Here is a 21,019-nt window from a genome sequence, read left to right on the forward strand (position 1 = left end):
CTCTGAGTGTTGGTCCGAACTAGAGTCCTGTGCAGCGCCCCCTCGGGGAAACTCGAGGTTTGGTTTTAGTTGTACGGAGCGCTCATCTGAGTGTGCCCTGAGAACGAGATATGTGCAGCTCCTATCAGGATTTGTCGGCACATTCGGGCGGTGTTGCTGGATTTGTTTTAACTTGCCGAAGTGTCTTGTAGAACCGGGATACCGAGTCTGATCGGAACGTCTCGGGAGGAGGTCTATTCCTTCGTTGACCGTGAGAGCTTGTGATGGGCTAAGTTGGGACACCCCTGCAGGGATTTGAACTTTCGAAAGCCGTGCCCGCGGTTATGGGCAGATGGGAATTTGTTAATGTCCGGTTGTAGAAAACCTGATGTTGACCTTAATTAAAATGCATCAACCGCGTGTGTTGCTGTGATGGTCTCTTTCCGGCGAAGTCCGGGAAGTGAACACGGTGTTGGAGTTATGCTTGACGTAGGTTGTTTTAGGATCACTTCTTGATCATACTTTTATCGACCGTGCTTTGCCTTCTCTTCTCGCTCTCATTTGCGTATGTTAGCCACCATATATGCTAGTCGCTTGCTGCAGCTCCACCTCTTACCTTTACCTTACCCATAAGCTTAAATAGTCTTGATCGCGAGGGTGCGAGATTGCTGAGTCCCCGTGACTCACAGATACTTCCAAACCCAGCTTGCAGGTGCCGATGAGTCCGTGCAGATGACGCAACCAAGCTCAGGAGGAGCTCGATGGAGATCTTGTCCTTTGTGTTGTTTCGTTCTAGTTGTTAGTAGTGGAGCCCAGTTGGGGTCGATCGGGGACCTTGTCGCATTTGGGGGTTCTTCTTTTATTTTGGTTCCGTAGTCGGACCTTGATTGTATTTGGATGTTGTAATGCTTTATTCATGTATTTGTGTGAAGTGGCGAGTGTAAGCCAACTATGTATCTCTTTCCCTTATGTATTACATGGGTCGTGTGAAGATTACCTCACTTGCGACATTGCTTTCAATGCGGTTATGCCTCTAAGTCGTGCTTCGACACGTGGGAGATATAGCCGCATCGAGGGCGTTACATATGGGCACTCCACTTGGCAACTGCCAAGCTTGGGGGAGTGCCCCGGTATCGTATCACCATCACTTTTATCTTTACCGTTTTTCTTAGTTCGATCCTTTTGGTAATATCTTGATCTAGTAGAATAAAAGTTCTTAGTATGATCTAGTTGTGAGTTTTGCTTTATCATCCTTCTATGTAATCGAGTTCGTGAGCTATATAATAAAGATTAGTGTTGAGTCAAGGGCTTGATTATTTTGCCATGATCCTAAGGGAATAAAAGAAAAGAGAAAGAAATAAAAAGAAACAAAGAGATCATGTGAATCATATGGAGAGTAATGAGCTCACATAGAAAGAGTGTGATGAATAAAAGTTGTTGAGAGTTGACAAGCACAGTTTTGGTCATCGTTGCAATTAATAGGAAGTAATAAAGAAAGATAGGTCTTCACATCTTTTATAATTGTGAGCACTCATTAAAATATGACATGCTAAAGAGTTGACATTGGACAAGGAAGACAACATAATGGGTTATGTTTTCTTACATCTGAGATGAATTATATTGTCTTGGATCTTCCAACATGATGAGCTTTCCTTTCCCCCTCATGCTAGCCAAATTCATTGCACCAAGTAGAGATACTACTTGTGCTTCTAAATACCCTTAAACCAGTTTTGCCATGAGAGTCCACTAACCTATGGATTGAGTAAGATCCTCTAAGTAAGTTGTCATCGGTGCAAGCAATAAAAATTGCTCTCTAAATATGTATGACTTATTAGTGTGGGAGAAAATAAGCTTTATACGATCGTGTGATATGGAAGAAATAAAAGCGACAGACTGCATAATAAAGGTCCATATCACAAGTGGCAATATAAAGTGACGTTCTTTCGCATTAAGATTTTGTGCATCCAACCATAAAAGCGCATGACAACCTCTGCTTCCCTCTGCGAAGGGCCTATCTTTTACCTTTATCTCCTACATTGCATAAGAGTCATGGTGATTTTCACCCTTCCTTTTTACACTTTATCCTTTGGCAAGCACAATATGTTGGAAAGATCCTGGTATATATGGCTAATTGGATGTGAGTTTTCATGAACTATTACTGTTGACATTACCCTTGAGATAAAACGTTGGGAGGCAAAACTATAAGCCCCTATCTTTCTCTGTGTCCGATTAAAACTCCATACCCATAAGTATTGCGTGAGTGTCAACAATTGTGAAAGATTATATGATAGTTGAGTATGTGGACTTGCTGAAAAGCTCTTATACATTGACTCTTTCCTATGTTATGATAAATTGCAATTGCTTCAATGACTGAGATTGTAGTTTGTTAGTTTTCAATGAAGTTTACGATTCATACTTGATATTGTGATTGAATTATTACTCTAGCATTAGAGATTATATGACAAAGAATTATATGAGTTGCTGTTCTAAGAATGATCATGATGCCCTCATGTCCGTATTTTATTTTTATCGACATCTCTATATCTAAACATGTGGACATATTTTTTGATTTCGGCTTTTCGCTTGAGGACAAGCGAGGTCTAAGCTTGAGGGAGTTGATACGTCCATTTTGCATCATGCTTTTATATCCATATTTATTGCATTATGGGCTGTTATTACACATTATGTCACAATACTTATGCCTATTCTCTCTTATTTTATAAGGTTTACATAAAGAGGGAGAATGTCGGCAGCTGGGATTCTGAGTTGGAAAAGGAGCAAATATTAGAGACCTATTCTGCACAACTCCAAAAGTCTTGAAACTTCACGGAAGATGTTTTCCAAATATATAAAAAATATTGAGAACACTAGGGGTGCCACACCCTTCCCATGAGGGTGGGGGCACGCCCTACCCCCTGGGCGCGCCCCCTACCTCATGGGCCCCTTGGTGGCCCTCCGGTGGCCATTTTCTGCTATATGGAGTCTTTCGATGGGAAAAAATCATAAGCCATCTTCTCGGACGAAACTCCGCCGCCACGAGGCGGAACCTTGGCGGAACCAATCTAGGGCTCTGGCGAAGCTATTCTGCCGGGGAAACTTCCCTCCCGGAGGGGGAAATCATCGCCATCGTCATCACTAACGCTCCTCTCATCGCGAGAGGGCAATCTCCATCAACATCTTCATCAGCACCATCTCATCTCAAAACCCTAGTTCATCTCTTGTATCCAATTCTTGTCTCTAAGTCCGGGATTGGTGCTAGTAGGTTGCTAGTAGTGTTAATTACTCCTTGTAGTTGATGCTAGTTGGTTTAACATATTAATACCCCTCTGATTATGAACATGTTTATGCTTTGTGAGTAGTTACTTTTATTCCTGAGGACATGGGAGAAGTCTTGCTATTAGTAGTCATGTGAATTTGGTATTCGTTCGATATATTGATGAGATGTATGTTGTCTTTCCTCTAGTGGTGTTATGTGAACGTCGACTACATGACACTTCACCATTGTTTGGGCCTAGAGGACGGCATTGGGGAGTAATAAGTAGATGATGGGTTGCTAGAGTGACAGAAGCTTAAACCCTAGTTTATGCGTTGCTTCGTAAGGGGCCGATTTGGATCCATATGTTTCATGCTATGGTTAGGTTTACCTTGATACTTTTATTGTAGTTGTGGATGCTTGCAATAGAGGTTAATCATAAGTGGGATGCTTGTCCAAGTAAGGGCAGCACCCAAGCACCGGTCCACCCATATACCAAATTATCAAAGTATCGAATGCGAATCATATGAACGTGATGAAAACTAGCTTGACGATATTCCCATGTGTCATCGGGAGCGCTTTACATCATATAAGAGTTTGTCCAGGCTTGTCCTTTGCTACAAAAAGGATTGGGCCACATTGCTGCACCTTATTTACTTTTGTTACTTGTTGCTCGTTACAAATTATCCTATCACAAAACTATCTGTTACCACTTATTTCAGTACTTGCAGAGAATACCTTACTGGAAACCGTTTATCATTTCCTTCTGCTCCTCGTTGGGTTCGGCACTCTTACTTATCGAAAGGACTACGATAGATCCCCTATACTTGTGGGTCATCAAGTATATCACTAGATTTCTACACAGCTGTAGTTTTTAAATATATATATATATATATATATATTGTCACACTAGTAAAGGTGCCCGTGCGTTGCAACGGGGCATACATATTCGAATGATTCAACACCATATGGACCCCCTGCAAAAAAACATCATATGGACCCTCATCTATCTCAGGTGGCATTGTCAAATTCTTTTTACCATTAAACTACTAATCTTCTTCTCTTCCTCCTTCTCCTTCACCACTACTCTTCATGTGCTGGCTGGGCTCTAATTTGAAACTATAGCCTTATAGGAGGCAAATATGTGCTACAAAAATATTACATGTGCTTAAACCATAGACCGTGAGATCCATAATAAGGCATAAGAAAATGTGTAGAAAGCTCACCATGTGGGCTGCTTGCTTTCCATGTGGGCTGGACTAATTCCCCTTTTGCTTTTTACTTAGATTTGCAAAGACTACTGAAGATGGAGTATCATTAACATGCAATGGCCAAAATAAGAGTTTCCGGAAAATAAAGTAATGCATCTGGTAAACATTTGAGCTACTCTGCCTCCATGTTGCTAGCACACTGCAATTTTGGCACGTTGGTGTCTTGTACCTGGCACTCGCAAGAAAAGAGTGATGTGATATTCTATCAGACACATTGGACTCAGTTTTTTGTTGGCAAAGGTAGGGAGTTGGTGTTGGCAACGAAGAGAAGATCCACAATTTGAAATAAGCACAAAACGTGTAACTTAAAAGCTAATAATACTACCTTCTGCCTCGAGACTTCGTTAAACCATCATTTTGTCAATCATTAAATAAACAACATTAACGGAGGGAGCATGTAATCCTTGCTGATGAAGTAATACTTTATTCTGCAAAAACATGCTACTTTTGTCATAAATAAGGCAAAACCACCAACAATAATGTGAAATATATAGACACATTTTTTTGTGAGTGATATAGACACTTAACCTAAGTAACACTATAGACATAATTTTTAAAAGGTCGAATACACATTCTTCACGGAACCAGGGACTTTTGTCTATTAACAAAATTAAATCTTTGGACAAAGCTTTCGCTGGTGTAAATGCACGCGACAATCAGCTGGGAACTCGTAGGGATCCTTCCTAGTTGATTTGGTGCTCATCCGGAAAAAAAGATTGTAGCCAATGCTAGCACGGTTAGCACACATAGCAACATCCAGCAGCTTCCCCTCAAATCTCTATCAAATATAAATAAAACTCCAGCAGCTTCTAGTCGGTAGCAGTAACAATTTCATCATTAAAAAAACCCAACAATTTCATCATTAAGAAAAAGCACACAAGTCCCCATCGAGGAGCCATCTCACCGCTCCTTCCCCGCCTCCCTGCCATGGCCTCCCCTGCAAAAAAACGAAACACTGCCTCAAAATAGCCATTCACACACGCACATAGAGAGGAGCAGGAGCCCCATGCGCCGCACCTCCGCTTCCTCCCCGCTGGCGACCAGCACCATGGCCGCCGCCGCCCTTTGCCGTCCGCGCCAGACTGCCTCTGGTACTGCCATCTCCGCCCCTGCCTCGCTCCACCTCTTCTCGATGCGACCACGACCACGGGATCTTGCGGGCGGACGACGAAAGAGGCCGAGGATGGAGGCAGGTTGCGACACGTCCGTCGGCCGCCGCGAAGCCTCCTGCGGCATGCTCGCCCACGAGCCCACTCGGAGCTGTCGCCGCCGTCCACCGCTCTCGAAAGGAAGCGTCTGGATATGACAGAACAAAGGATAGCTGCTTTACTATTAGGAGAAGATATAATATATGTTTAGATAGTTAAATCGTCGATATAGAACTATGCAAATGACTTATTCACCGAGACCGAGGTGGTATAAATAGCGTTATAAGCGCCAAATAGGGTATGTGTGTGCTTTGTCTCGTGCCTGAAACTTGCACCAACAAACGCATGTAGTCGGGTTTGCACGAAAACAAGAAAGTATGATGATAGCTAGCAGATTCAAAATCTGGCCAAATCCCTATTCAGAGCGTTAAGCGCCACTTAGCATTTTTTCCGCCAGCGAGTGCCCATGCTGGAAGGACCGCTGTGTTAGATGGGATGGCCATTTGGCTTCCTTTTGGATGGTTCGAGGAAGCTCCCGCAGCTTGAGTAGAGCCTGTTTATTTTCTTTGCATTTTGTGTTTCGTTTTCTGTTATGTTTTTCTTCATTTTCCCCTTCAAATGCGTAGTGTTTTTTTTCATATTCATGATTTTTTTCAAAATTGTGAAGGTCCTCAAATTCGTGATCTTTTTTAAAAATTGTGAAGTTTCTTTCAAATGCACAGTTTTTTTTATTCAAATTGGTGTACATTTAAGTTTTTTAAATACATGGAAGTTTTTTAAATACATCGAAGTTTTTTAAATTCACAAACTGTTTTGAAATTCATGAACAGTTTTTCAAATCCATGAACTGTTTTCATATCCATTAACTTTTTTTCACAAAATGGTTTCAAATTTGGAAATTTAAAAGTTATCAGTCAAGGCGAGAGGTCTGCAGTAAAGGTGAGCAAGCCAGCTTATTGAAAAGAAAAGGAACAGATAAGCAGTATTAACGGGCCTTGGCCAAGGTCAATCAGTAGTGGGAGCCAGGAGGAAAACTGGCACTATGTGCCCTGATATACTAAGCACCTTGAATTGTACAAGGGCCTGAGGAGCTCTCCAAAATCTGCCTGAATTGAACTCAAACAGCATGTTTCAAGGGTGTCCAGATATATACAAAACAAATATCAAAAGTCGACCTAAGTCTGAAGTCTAAAGAAGCCTACGAAAGAAGTAATATGCGCCCATTAGACAGTAGACACGACATCAACCACCTGATGGTCAAGATGCACAGAGGACCCGGCTGGACCAACAAACAAACCGTCACTCACTGCTCTGCAGCCACAACATCACCATTGGACGGTAGAGATGCACAGAGGATCATGGGAACCAAGAACAAACTGCTAACTACTGGTTTCGCTGCAGCGACAAGTTACTCAAGCCTGCCACAAGTTCATCAATGTTTATCTCGCTCAGAGCCTTGGCTGCGTCACCAGGAGGCGGATACGTGGCATCCTGAGGCTTGCCCTTGAGGAGTTTCTTGAGGTCCTTGATGAGTTCGAGCTCGCTCTCATCCTCGGAGAACGACACGTCTAGATCCCAAACCTTGAAGATAGAATCCCTTGACTCTGCCTGCTCGATGACTTCAGATGAAACCAGCTCATCTGCAGTGTATCCGTCCATTTGCCTGCCATGCTCATCTGCACCTCTAATTACATTTGTACCGTCCCCAACCTCAGTAGCATCCTTGTCATCATCGCTATTGCCTTGTTGCTCCATGTCTACATTATCATCCTGAGTATCTTTTTCCACATGCAGAGTGTGGGATTCTGCCTCTGAAAGTACATGGGTGCCTTGGTCAAGCATGACCTCAGTGGTATCACGGGAATCTTCCATTGGCTCTTGAAGGGAGTCAAGCAAGGCTTGCTTCATTGCACCCCAGTCTTCATCTGACAGTTCAGAAGTCTGCACAAAACACGAATCAGCCCAAGCTGCCTCCTCAGGTGAAAGTTCGACTTCCTTTTCATTTGACTTAATTGATTCCAAAATAGCAGGCAAGAAATCATCGGATCCGGAAGTCACAGCCTGCTCTTCGTCTAGATTTGGTTCGGTGAGCAGAGCTGAGATATCTCCATCTTCAGAAATCATGGTCATTCACCGCAATGAGCAGCACCTTAGCAAGCAAGGGGTGTACAGCACCTGAAAAATTGAATTGACAATGGGGAAATTGGTTCATAAGGCTAGAGAAGAGGCAGCACAGACATACATATGTAAGATAGATGTAATCAGATCATGAAAGTTTAGTGTAAAAGATGAAGCCTGGGAAAATGCCATCGTATTTAACTAGAGCAAAGATAAAAGAGGGAAGTAGTTATTTCTGTGATTAATTGTGATAATCAGCTTCTCAGCAGAGCAGCAAACTAGTGATCAAGTAAAACAAAATGAGCTGGTCAAGCATGGCTACCATAGAGCACATTAGTTCAGCACACCTGAGATCAAGATAAAGAATCAACTTCTATAGAGATTATGAGCTCAATCAACAGGCACGCACCAAATGATACTTATCAGTAACTCTTATTAAGGCACAAGGTGGACCATGCCCGTATAATTTCTAAAATGGGAGCCTGCCACAAAATCTGGTAGTATTATCCTGAACGTGACAAAGTATTTTCCAAGTTGAGTCAAAAGCTCCTGCCAAGGATTCCAACATGTATGCCAACAAAAATTCATAGATTAGATTTGCTGTCATTGACGATTGTACTGACAAGCCTGAGGGAGAGAGAGTACAGGACACAAAGCAAAGCAAAAAAAAAAACTTGCATATAAATGTCTTAAGCTACATTCAGAGAATGCAGAATTATACTGTATTCCTGGTCATATCTGACAAACAATATGCCAGAGAGCAGGAAGAAAATAAATAAGATCAAACAAAGGACTGCGTTTAAATGAACCCATTGATCAGTCAGTGCTCAGCATCACATTTGTACAAGCTAAATTGCAGCAGAACTGCAGACTCTGAAGCAACCCTGAAGGGTGTTGCCCACCACCTCCAATAATAATCCATAAAAGAGGTGCCATTGCCATTTCAAACTAATGTCCGAACAAATAAAACTACGAAGGCATTCCGAGCACTAGGAACTAGATGGCAGAAAGGTTCTGCGACATTTTTATGTTTGGGGGAAAAAAGGATCTGCGCAAACCTCATGCAGCCATTCCATCCCTAAATCGCACGGGGATTCGGTGCCGAAATCGCGACAGGCGGTCTACTGGACCAAAGGAACGTGCAACGCCCCTGCAGAATGTTCTAACAACCAGCCGAAAGAATCAAGATCAAATCAAATCCTAGGGTTTGGATTTGGGGTTTCTATGGTTCGTCGCAGAACAGGTGTGCCTTTCTAGGGTCCTAAGGCTCTTCACATCCGTAAGGTAAGACATTACAGGAAAGATAAAATTGCACAAAGCCTATGATCCAACACGATTCTAGATTTCTAGGTGAAAGGAGGAGGGAGCGGCGGTGGCACCTTGTGGCTGCAGAGATGCGGAGAGGCCGAGCGAGGGCTCCTCGAGTTCCGCTCGGTCGCACCGATGTCGAAGAGGGAGGCGAGACGTCGCTCGCTCTCAATCAATCAGGGGCGCTCCGGCACGGCGAGCCTCCTTTTCCGTCCGCCGTGGTACGGTGCGCGCGGCGTCGTGGAGTCGCCGGGGCGCAGGGAAAGGGGATGGAGTCGTTCTGAGAGACCGGTGGGCTGGCTCCGTGTAGACGCGTGTGGGTTGCTCCCGAAACGCGCGGTGGTGTTTAGCACAGAGGTGTCGCTAAACGTGCGGTGGGCCGGCCCAACACCGGAAAAAAATCGGTGCTAGCTCAAAACCGGTTGGAAAAAAAATGGTGGTTCCTGTCTCCAAAGAAACCAACTACATTTCCTTTTACAGATTTTTAAAAATCATGAGTAAAAATGTTCATGTATTAGAAAAACCTAAATGATAAGTGCCACACATGGGGCACAAAGTAATACCGTCCTGACGTTTTTTTACACTAAGAGCATCTCTAACAACCCCTGTATAGCCGAGAGATCATAGGTTTGAGGGATGAATTCTTGTGCGGCCGAACAGAAACCGTATTTGAAAACGTAAACTTTAAAAGAAAGCATTCGCGGGTGAAATTGAAGAACACATACTACATGCATAGTTTGATCATAGGTACATTTGAAAAGTTATATTACATTGCGATGCCGCCGTACTCTAATCTAGGCAAAATCAGAGCTTACCAAAGCTCTCTGGGTGCAGCGGTGACCCTGCGGCGGCGGCGGTGCTCACTAGTCGGAGGAGGAGGACACAAGGTTGATGTACTTCTTGTCTTGCTCCTCCTGCTCGCGGCGCCATGCAGCTTGCTTCTCGTCGAACTCGCACGCGGTGGCGAGCGCCTGCTCAAAGAGAAGGCCGCTGAGCTCCTCGTCCCGCCAGCGACACGCGTCCTCCTCCTCCTGCTCGCGTGCAGTGCGCTCGACGAGCGCCGCCTCGAAGGCGTCCGTGCCAGGCCCGCGAGGTAGTCCTCGGGCTGATGACCGCGCGACCGCTTCTCCCCCGGCTCGATCTTGACGGTGCGGAGCTCCTTCTCCGGCTCGATCTTGACGTCGTGGAGCTCGCCGGACTCTCTCTCTCCCTCTTCACCGGAAGTAGCCCCGCGCCGAAAGAGCTCCCCGCACCGGAGCGCCTCACAGGCCGTACTCCTCCGTCTTGCGGCGGAGGAGGGAGTCCGGCACCGGGAGCCCGTACTTGGTGTAGCGCTTGGCCGCACGCTTGGGCATCACGTCGGAGGTGACGCAACGCCTGCGCTCCGGGTCTTCGCCGCCACCGCGCCGGCTGGAGCTCCACATCGCTGCAAACCGGAGGGCGGGGGTGGTGGATTTCTCACCGGCGAAGAGAAATTGGAGAGGGGAATGGGGAATCACTGCGGCGGGGGGATAGGGTTTTGGTCTATATACTCGCGACGTCAGGGGTGTGTGTGTGTTGCGGGCCACCGTAAAATTATTTACGGGCCGGGTGACTATACGGGCTCTGGTCTGGCCCAAAAACCGGGCTAAACCCATATAGTCGCCGGAATTTTACAGTTCGCGCGAGTATACGGGCCTGTTAGAGATGCTCTAAAGTTGTCACCCAAAAACAAAACAAACCTAAAAAAATTGAAACTTGTCATCCAAACAGAAAAGTTGCCATGCTTTACAATTAAAGTTGTCATCCTCTTATAACTAAACTTGCCATAAAAAACCGTCAAAGCGAAATTGCTTCGTGGCACATATGTGATACTTATCAGGGTCCTAAAAAAATTATAAAGTAAAAGAAGAAACAGAGAATAACATAATAAAGTCGTTTTTAGAAAAGAAAGAAAGGAAAACTGATAGAGCCAGCTGTGCTCGCAGCGTCCAAGCTCCAAAGTTGGCACATCGCGAGATAGACGATTAACCCTAATCCTAATCGCAAAAAAAAAACCTATGCTCATTCCTATTAGAAAAAGTACCATATTCTAGATGAAATGCTCCGTCAAAAACACTTAGGCCCTATTCTTCGACGACACCAAATCCTCAATTTTGCTCTTACTCCACTAGTTATCATTGCTTTCTTTCATGATCAAATATTTCAATATTTCCATTCAAGAAATATGCATGCCCAACAGGCAGGCGGCTAGGGTAAATTCTCCCCTCCAAGCTTCACAAGTGAGCCCGTAGATTCGCCTTCCCCCTGCTTGCCGCTCCGGCGGGTGGTGGTGGAGAGGGAAATCTCGGTGCCTCTGCTCAGGTTAGTAGTTTAGGCTATGGTTTTTTAGTTCTCGCAGGTGCGGTGTTTTTTCTTCGAGTTTGTCTTCCGGGCTTCGATCCTCCTCGGATTCGTCCGTTTGGACGTAGTCGACGGAGCTCCACGATAGATTTCTGCCGTCTTCTTAGGGCAATGAGGTTAGAGTTTCTCATCATGCGGCGACATTTAATGTCAGGTGCTTTAGATCTATGCAAGGGGTTCAACGATGTTGACTGCGCCTTCAGGGTGTTGGTCCTTAGGGGCACGTGAACGATGACTTCTTGGCTGTCATCGACAAAGTCAATCCGGCTCAAATAGGGGAGCGGCATCAGCGGCGCGTTTTTGCGGCAATAGTTATCATTGGATGGTCTCAGAATCTCGCTATAATTTTCGTTATGTCTGAGATGCTTTGTATTTTCGGTGCATTTTTATAATAGATTTGACACTTTTCACAAAAGAAAAAACAGATAGGAGGTGCTCCTTCCATGGTCATGCCAGATTTCAAATGCATGCAAATGTGTCTCGATAGAAATATGCGTAGCAAAATTTTTATCTATCTTCCTATTCAACCCGGACATAGGTATCTCTACTACTATAGTGCAAGAAATTTTGAACTTGTTTTAGCCACCAGTCATGACGTAGAGGCAATTATTAGCCGTTGATTTTTTCGACGGACTGAATCTCTACCGTTTATCACAGTCAACTCAATTGATCCAACGGTTGTAGTCTCCAAGATTCGCTTATGCAGTCGCGCGCCAAAACGAGGCTGGCGAGTTTTTTTTCGAGAGTCATCGAGGCACCGCAGAGCTGCACCTGCAGTTGCACAGCTTGCCTCGTCACGTGATGGTGATGAGAAAAGTTGCCAGCCAAGTATCAAAGATCTTCTGTTGCTGATTTTCGTGCAAGGAAAGGGATGTTATTTGCAGTTTGACCAAGACACCACATGTTTAGCACGTGCCGTATACTAATATGTTTAGGGACTTTTATGTTGCGTTTGCGCATGTGATATACAAGGGGAGAGAAAAAAAAGACGCCGATAAGTGTTACACATGTGGGTGTTAGGGGTCTGCCTATACATTTTGTATGGTGTATAAAAGGAACAGCTCACACATCTATGTGTGGGCAAAACAAGTAATGCTCACACACCTCTTTTTTCCCTCCCGATCCTTCTCACACGTGTGCGTGTGGGCGAAATAGATAACGCCCACACGCCCCGTACGTCAGGCCTCGTACCTCGTGGTCCCGCACGCCCCGCGTGATAGTCACCGCGTGTCCCGCAGTTGCCATGGTCCAGACCCTCATCCATGTTCGTTTAACTGTAGTTGCCATGTCGCTGAACTTCGGTTGCCATGTCGGACAACTACAATTGCCATGGTTGCTCAACTGCAGTTACCATGTATGGTCTGGTCTACTGCAGTTGCCATAATTTCAAAACTTTAGAAGTTGTCACCCACTAACACTAGGCAGTTGACGTGTAGCACTACAAAAAGGCATGGCAAAAAAACATGTTCGGGTAAAAGAGAGAGTTGCCGTGTGCTCACAAGCACGCTAGGGCAGTTGCCATGTAAAGAGGAAGAGGGCCATCTGCTTACGTGCACGCTAGGGCAGTTGCCATGGTCCAGACCCTCGTCCATGTTCGTTTAACTGTAGTTGCCATGTCGCTGAACTTCGGTCGCTATGTCGGACAACTACAATTGCCATGGTTGCTCAACTGCAGTTACCATGTATGGTCTGGTCTACTGCAGTTGCCATGATTTCAAAACTTTAGAAGTTGCCACCCACTAACACTAGGCAGTTGCCGTGTAGCACTACAAAAAGGCATGGCAAAAAAACATGTTCGAATAAAAGAGAGAGTTGTCGTGTGCTCACAAGCACGCTAGGGCAGTTGCCATGTAAAGAGGAAGAGGGCCATCTGCTTATGTGCACGCTAGGACAGTTGCCATGTACCACGCAAAAACACATGGCAACTCAGGTAAAAGAGAGTTGTCATCTGCTTACAAGCAAAGCTAGGGCAGTTGCCATGTACTCTGCAGAAACACATGGCAACTGTCAGCTTTGGGTGTGGGTGAGGAGACGGGTGTGTGGGCGAAGTGATAAACGCCCACACCAGCCCCCTCTGCATGCGTGAAAACTGGTGTGTGGGCGAATTGTTAAACACCCACACACCAGCCACCCGTGTGGTGAAAAAGGACGTGTGGGCGGCCGGATGAATGTCCACACACCAGTTTAGTCCTATGTGGCACACAAAAACTGTTAGAACGCGCCAAGATTCATGCAGAATTGGTTGGACGAGAATCCATGCGTGTGAGCGAGTTGCCAGACGCCCACACGTATGGGAGTTAGTGTTTTCGAAAAAAAATCATACAATAATGATTGTTATTTTCAGTTTTCTGGAACACCTGTAGAGTGACAATGGGACGGCAAGACATAGCAACATACATAGCTTAACTTTGCACCTGTACCTACTACCTAATGCAGTGGAGATGAGCATAACATGATACACAGCTTATTCTAATAGCCTTGCACCTGTTGGAAATATGAGCAAATTACTACGAGATTTAATCCGAATAAACAGAAGATAAATCATGATCACAGTAGTAGAGATTAAACTAATCATGGGAACTAGCATAGCAGATGAACATATTACATTTAGGGCACATACTAGAAGAATGAATTCTACCACGATCTCGAACAGGAAGGATACAATCACATACGGTGCAGCGGGTGCAGCACCGCCGGTGTTGACGTTGTCGCCCATGTCGTCGAGGACGAGGTTGCCGAGGTCGGGGAAGAAGTCGTCGTTCGCGAAGTCGTCGCTGCCAGCAGTCGCGCGAGTGCGCTCCCCAAAAACCTGATCGCCCCTCTCCCGTACAGGATCACGAGAGGCGGGGTTCCGGAGGCCTGCTGTCCCTTCTCGCGGTGCACGCCGGAAGGAGGGATGGAGAAGACTTGCTTGGCGGTGCAATGATCTGGAACAGTGGTGAGAAACCATACGAAGCGGCGACGGCTAGGGTAGACGTCTGCCTAACTATATAGTGCGTGCCGGGTAGGTCGTGGGAATAAACCCCACGTCCGAGTCGTCACGATCCAAAAGAATCGGAAACGGTTCAGTAATTAACGCGTCCGTTAATTATTAATTAATAACTCATTAATTTTCCCATGCAGCAAAAATATAGATAACGTGCATAGCTCTGTTTTCGGCTCGGCTCAATCCCGCAACCCGCGGCGCGTCGTGACGAGGCGTGGCGTGGCGAGGCGAGCGAGGAGGAGGAGCGCGCGTGTAGGTCTCCTCTTCTCATACTCATACAAGTGGTAGAAGAGCTCACCTTATAAAGAGGTGCACCTCTCTCTCAACTTCCGGGGTGGGACTAAACTTTAGCCTCACTCACTCCACTCACATGTGTGCATGAATGGGCCAAGAGAATTTCAGAATTTTAGTTGGGCTTTGGGCCAAAGGCCTACTAGCAAAATTCCAACAATCCCCCACAAAGTCTCATTGGCACATCTCACCATTTAGTTCCAAAACATTGTTTTATATATCGTTGCTTAGTGGAGACTGTGAAGTTGAACTTTCACTTAGAAATTTATGCTACACTAGATCACAACTTGAATAGTGGACTATGCCTTGAACTACAAGTTTTCTGTGAAACTAGTTTCACACAAATTCTTGACCGATACTGGGCTGCCGCAAGGCTTCCCCGCGGGTGGAGCGTATACGTCATACTCCAGGGCCTTTCATAAATTTATTAGAGAACACCCAATTCTCACAGACTGCGACGTTAACAGTCAAATTCATATAGGTGTGTTCCTCAGAAGATGTTTTGCAGGACAACATCTCTGCTTACCCGAATAAGCCACTTGGAACACATTAAGATAAGCATCAACCTGCCATGCAGATCAGGAGAGTATTGCATCTTCACGGAGTGGGATAATTAATATAGGGATACTCTCCTCCCAGCTGACCAACAGCTTGTCTCCCACTTCTACTTCACGGGATCTCCGATCACATAGAGTGGGTTACCACTATGGACAACTCATGCGGTGGGTCTCAAACCCATCTCCATCGATGCATTATCTATCACATTACGTGATAGACCCTTTGTGAAGGGATCTGCCAAGTTTTTCGATGTTTGGATATAATCCAACGTAATAACTCCGGAGTTCCTCAATTTTCTGACAGATTTTAGTCTCCTCTTCACATGCCTTGAGGACTTCATATTGTCCTTAGAACTGTTTATCTTGACGATCACAGTTTGATTATCACAGTTCATCAGGATAGGGGGTATTGGTTTTTCAACCATAGGTAAGTCCATCAAGAGTTCACGAAGCCACTCTGCTTCAACAGTGGCAGTGTCTAATGCTGTGAGTTCTGCTTCCATAGTTGACCTCGTTAAGATGGTCTGCTTGCAAGACTTCCAGGAAACAGCGCCACCACCAAGTGTAAAAACATAACCACTTGTGGCCTTAATCTCATCAGCATCAGATATCCAGTTTGAGTCACTATAACCCTCCAGTACCCTTGGATACCCGGTGTAGTGAATCCCATAGCTCACGGTGCCTTTCAAATAGCGCATAACTCTCTCAAGCGCATGCCAATGATCATCTCCCGGTTTTGACACAAACCGACTTAGCTTGCTCACAGCAAAAGAGATGTCAGGCCTCGTGGCACTCGCCAAATACATAAGCGAGCCAATAATCTGAGAATACCTTAGTTGATCCCTAGCAATCCGTCGATTCTTTCGAAGCAACACACTAGCATCATATGGAGTTGGAGAAGGCGTGCAGTCGCTATACCCAAAACGACTCAAGACCTTTTCCACATAATGAGACTGAAGCAGTGTGATCCCACCATTCTCATCTCTCAACAGCTTGATGTTTAAGATAACATCAGCTACTCCTAGATCCTTCATCTCAAAACAACGAGATAAGAAATCCTTAACCCCCTTGATTAAATCAAGTTTGGTTCCAAAGATCAATATGTCGTCGACATACAAACAAAGAATAACTCCTTCGCCCCCACCATAGAGATAGTACACGCACTTGTCACCATCGTTTACTACAAAGCCGGCAGCAGTTAATGTTCTTTCGAACTTCTCATGCCACTCCTTAAGAGCTTGTTTAAGGCCATATAAAGACTTTAATAACTTGCACACCTTTTCTTCCTGACTAGGTACTACAAAACCATCTGGCTGATCCATGTAAATTTCCTCCTTCAACTCTCCATTGAGAAAAACCGTCTTAACGTCCATTTGATGAACGAGAAGACCATGTGAGGCAGCCAGTGATAGTAGCACCCGAATTGCGGTCAGTCTAGACATGGGTGAGTAAGTATCAAAGAAGTCTTCACCTTCTTTCTAGGTATTACCCTTGGCCACAAGCCGTGCCTTGTACTTTTCAATCGTACCATCAGGTCTAAGCTTCTTCTTGAACACCCACTTACATCCTACAGGTTTGCACTCATAAGGACGGTTAGTGATCTCCCAGGTACCGTTAGCTAAGATGGAATCCATCTCGCTACGTACAGCTTCCTTCCAGTAGTTAGCATCAGGAGATGCATAGGCTTCTGAAATAGTCCTGGGTGTGTCATCCACGAGGTACACAATGAAATCATCACCAAAAGACTTTGAAGTCCTCTGTCTCTTACTCCTCACAGGAGTTCCATTGTTACCCTTAACAGGATTCTCAACGTGTTCCATCGCAATGGTGGGTTCAGGAATTACAGTGAATTCCTCACTAGATGGAGTAGGTATCTCCTGATTTGATGAACTCGACATATCCTTCATAGGAAATATGTCCTCAAAGAAAGTTGCATCATTTGATTCCATAATTGTATCAACATGCATGTCGGATACCTCAGATTTTATTATCAAAAATCTATAGCCGATGCTATGAAAAGCATAGCCCAGAAGAAGACAATCCACGGTTTTTAGTCCAAGCTTGCGCTTCTTGGGAATTGGTATATTGACTTTCGCCAAACAACCCCAAGTACGTAGGTAAGAGAGTTTCAACCTTTTCCTTTCCCATTCCTCAAATGGAGTCATGGTCTTATGCTTTGTGGGAACTCGGTTTAGGACATGACACGCAGTCATTAGCGCCTCCCCCCACCATTCCTTGGATAGACCCGAAGTGTCTAACATGGTGTTAACCATATCAGTTAGAGTTCGGTTCTTTCTTTCGGCTACCCCATTTGACTGGGGTGAGTAGGGAGGCGTCCTCTCATGGATTATACCATGTTCCGCACAAAACAGATCAAATTCATTGGAAAAATACTCTCCACCACGATCGGACCTAAGACGTTTAATTTTTCGATCAAGTTGGTTCTCTGCCTCAGCTTTATAGTTTTTAAAGAAAGTCAAAGCATCATCTTTTGATTTCAGAAGATACACATAACAATATCTAGTGGAGTCATCAATCAATGTCATGAAATATCTCTTTCCACCTTTTGTCAACACGCCATTCATCTCACAAAGATCAGAATGTATAAGCTCTAGTGGCGCCAAGTCTCTTGCCTCTGCAGTCTTATGGGACTTGCGAGGTTGCTTAGCTTGCACACATACTTGGCACTTGGAGCCTTTGACAATAGAGATTTTCGGAACTAAATTCATATTGGCTAACCGCGTCATGCAACCAAAGTTAATATGACAGAGTCGTGGATGCCAAATATCAGACTCATTATTGTGGCAAACATTATTAATAACTTTAGTGCAAATATCTGACAAAGATAGGCGGAACAAGCCTCCGCACTCATAGCCTTTTCCAACAAATTGTCCACACTTAGTAATTACAACTTTATTGGATTCAAAAACCAACTTAAAACCATCTCGACATAAGCGGGAACCGCTAACGAGATTTTTATTGATGGACGACACATGATGAACGTTCTTCAGACGCACAGTCTTCCCCGAAGTAAACTTCAGATCGACCGTACCAACACCTCGAACGATGGCATGTGACCCGTTCCCCATCAGCACGGGTGAAGTCCCTGTTGCCTGGTAAGAAGAAAACATGGAGGCGTCAGCACAAACATGTACATTGGCACCGGTGTCAATTAACCAATCAGGGGATTGAAATACTGAAAGGATGGTAGGAAAAATACCGTACCCTGATTCCTTCATATCAGTATCACCGATGACAACATTAGTGGACTTGCCGCTCTTATCATGTTCGCGCTCCTCAAAGCGGTTAGGACACTTCGGAGCCCAGTGATTAGGATCACCGCAGACATGGCAAAGTCCCTTCCCATTCTTATGAGAATTCTTCTTGAAGTTGGTAGAATGTGATGGCTTGTTCTTTGTATCAAACTTGCCTTTGCCCTGAGTTTTGTTCTTATTGTTTTTGAACTTGTTGGGCTGGGAGTTCTTCTTCTGTACCATGTGGGCACTAGAACCCCCCTCAGCAACTCGAGCACGTGTGTCCTTTGCTCTCGCCTTCTCTTCAACATCAAGAGTACCAATGAGATCCGCAACGGAAAACTCCTGTCTCTTGTGTTTCAGAAAAGTAGCAAAATTTTTCCACGAAGGTGGAAGCTTGGCAATGATGCCTCCGGCAAAAAATTTGTCCGGCAACACACACTTGAAGTACTCAAGTTCTTTTGCGAGCGACTGTATCTCATGAGCCTGCTGTACAACAGGGCGCTCATCAGTCATCTTGTAGTCATAGAATTGCTCCATGACGTACAACTCCCTGCCGGCGTCCGAGGCACCAAACTTGGCCTCGAACGCAGCCCACATGTCCTTGCCGTTGTCAAACGACATATACGAATCCACAATGGAGTCATCAAGAACACTCAGAAGAGCGCCTTTAAAGAGGGTATCGATCTTCTCAAAAGCTTCCAACTATGCTGGATTAAGATCGCCCTCAGGCTTGCCCTTGGTGGCATCATAGCAGCCCATGGTCTGAAACCAGTAGACTGCTCTCGTGCGCCACCTCTTATATTGCGCCCCCTTAAAGGCAGGCGGCTTCAGATGCGCAGCAAAACCACTCGGAGTAAATTGCCTATAATCAGGTTTTTGGATTGTTGGAAATATGAGCAAATTACTACGAGATTTAATCTGAATAAACAGAAGATAAATCCTGACCACAGCAGCAGAGATTAAACTAATCATGCGAACTAGCATAGCAGATGAACATATCACATCTAGGGCACATACTAGAAGCATGAATTCTACCACGATCTCGAACAGGAAGGATAGAATCACATACGATGCAGCGGGTGCAGCACCGTCGGTGTTGACGTTGTCGCCCATGTCGTCGAGGACGAGGTTGCCGAGGTCGGGGAAGAAGTCGTCGTTCGCGAAGTCGTTGCTGCCAGCAGTTGCGCGAGTGCGCTCCCCAAAAACTTGATCGCCCCTCTCCCGTACAGGATCACGAGAGGCGGGGTTCCGGAGGCCTGCTGTCCCTTCTCGCGGTGCACGCCGGAAGGAGGGATGGAGAAGACTTGCTTGGCGGCGCAATGATCTGGAACAGTGGTGAGAAACCATACGAAGCGGCGGCGGCTAGGGTAGACATCTGCCTGACTATATAGTGCGGGCCGGGTAGGTCGTGGGAGTAAACCCCACGTCCGAGTCGTCACGATCCAAAAGAATCGGAAACGGTTCAGTAATTAACGCGTCCGTTAATTATTAATTAATGACTCATTAATTTTCCCATGCAGAAAAATATAGACAACGTGCATAGCTCTGTCCTCGGCTCGGCTCAATCCCGCAACCCGCGGCGCGTCGTGACAAGGCGTGGCATGGCGAGGCGAGCAAGGAGGAGGAGCGCGTGTGTAGGTCTCCTCTTCTCATGCTCATACAAGTGGTAGAAGAGCTCACCTTATAAAGAGGTGCAACTCTCTCTCAATTTCCGGGGTGGGACTAAACTTTAGCCTCACTCACTCCACTCACATGTGTGCATGAATGGGCCAAGAGAATTTCAGAATTTTAGTTGGGCTTTGGGCCAAAGGCCTACTAGCAAAATTCCAACAATCCCCCACAAAGTCTCATTGGCACATCTCATCATTTAGTTCCAAAACATTGTTTTATATATTGGTGCTTAGTGGAGAGTGTGAAGTTGAACTTCCACTTAGAAATTTATGCTACACTAGATCACAACTTGAATAGTGGACTATGCCTTGAACTACAAGTTTTCTGTGAAACTAGTTTCACACAAATTCTTGACCGATACTGGGCTGCCGCAAGGTTTCGCCGCGGGTGGAGTGTATACGTCATACTCCAGGGCCTTTCATGAATTTATTAGAGAACACCCAATTCTCACAGACTGCGACGTTAACAGTCAAATTCATATAGGTGTGTTCCTCAGAAGATGTTTTGCAGGACAACATCTCTGCTTACCCGAATAAGCCACTTGGAACGCATTAAGATAAGTATCAACCTGCCATGCAGATCAGGAGAGTATCGCATCTTCACGGAGTGGGATAATTAATATAGGGATACTCTCCTCCCAGCTGACCAACAGCTTGTCTCCCACTTCTACTTCACGGGATCTCCGATCACATAGAGTGGGTTACCACTATGGACAACTCATACGGTGGGTCTCAAACCCATCTCCATCGATGCATTATCTATCACATTACGTGATAGACCCTTTGTGAAGGGATCTGC

General features: G+C 45.3%; 1 protein-coding gene across 2 annotated transcripts; it reads right to left on the reverse strand.

The window, feature by feature from the left end:
* Nucleotides 1–6,743: 6,743 nt before the first annotated feature.
* On the reverse strand, nucleotides 6,744–9,403 carry LOC125515856 (uncharacterized). Of its 2 annotated transcripts, none has more exons than XM_048681349.2 (2): nucleotides 9,149–9,403; nucleotides 6,744–7,826 (listed from the first exon to the last, which is right to left on the reverse strand). In XM_048681349.2, exon 2 carries the CDS (start codon nucleotides 7,779–7,781, stop codon nucleotides 7,035–7,037), a length of 747 nt encoding a protein of 248 aa, XP_048537306.1. In that variant the 5' UTR covers nucleotides 7,782–7,826; nucleotides 9,149–9,403; the 3' UTR covers nucleotides 6,744–7,034. The 2 variants fall into 2 exon arrangements, with proteins under 2 accessions (XP_048537306.1, XP_087382783.1); XM_087526657.1 differs by lacking the exon at nucleotides 9,149–9,403 and adding an exon at nucleotides 8,179–9,125.
* Nucleotides 9,404–21,019: the final 11,616 nt, after the last annotated feature.

This window comes from Triticum urartu, chromosome 6A (genome assembly GCF_056163025.1).
Source record: "Triticum urartu cultivar PI428250 chromosome 6A, HENAU_Tu73, whole genome shotgun sequence".
NCBI classification, from domain to species: Eukaryota; Viridiplantae; Streptophyta; class Magnoliopsida; order Poales; family Poaceae; genus Triticum; species Triticum urartu.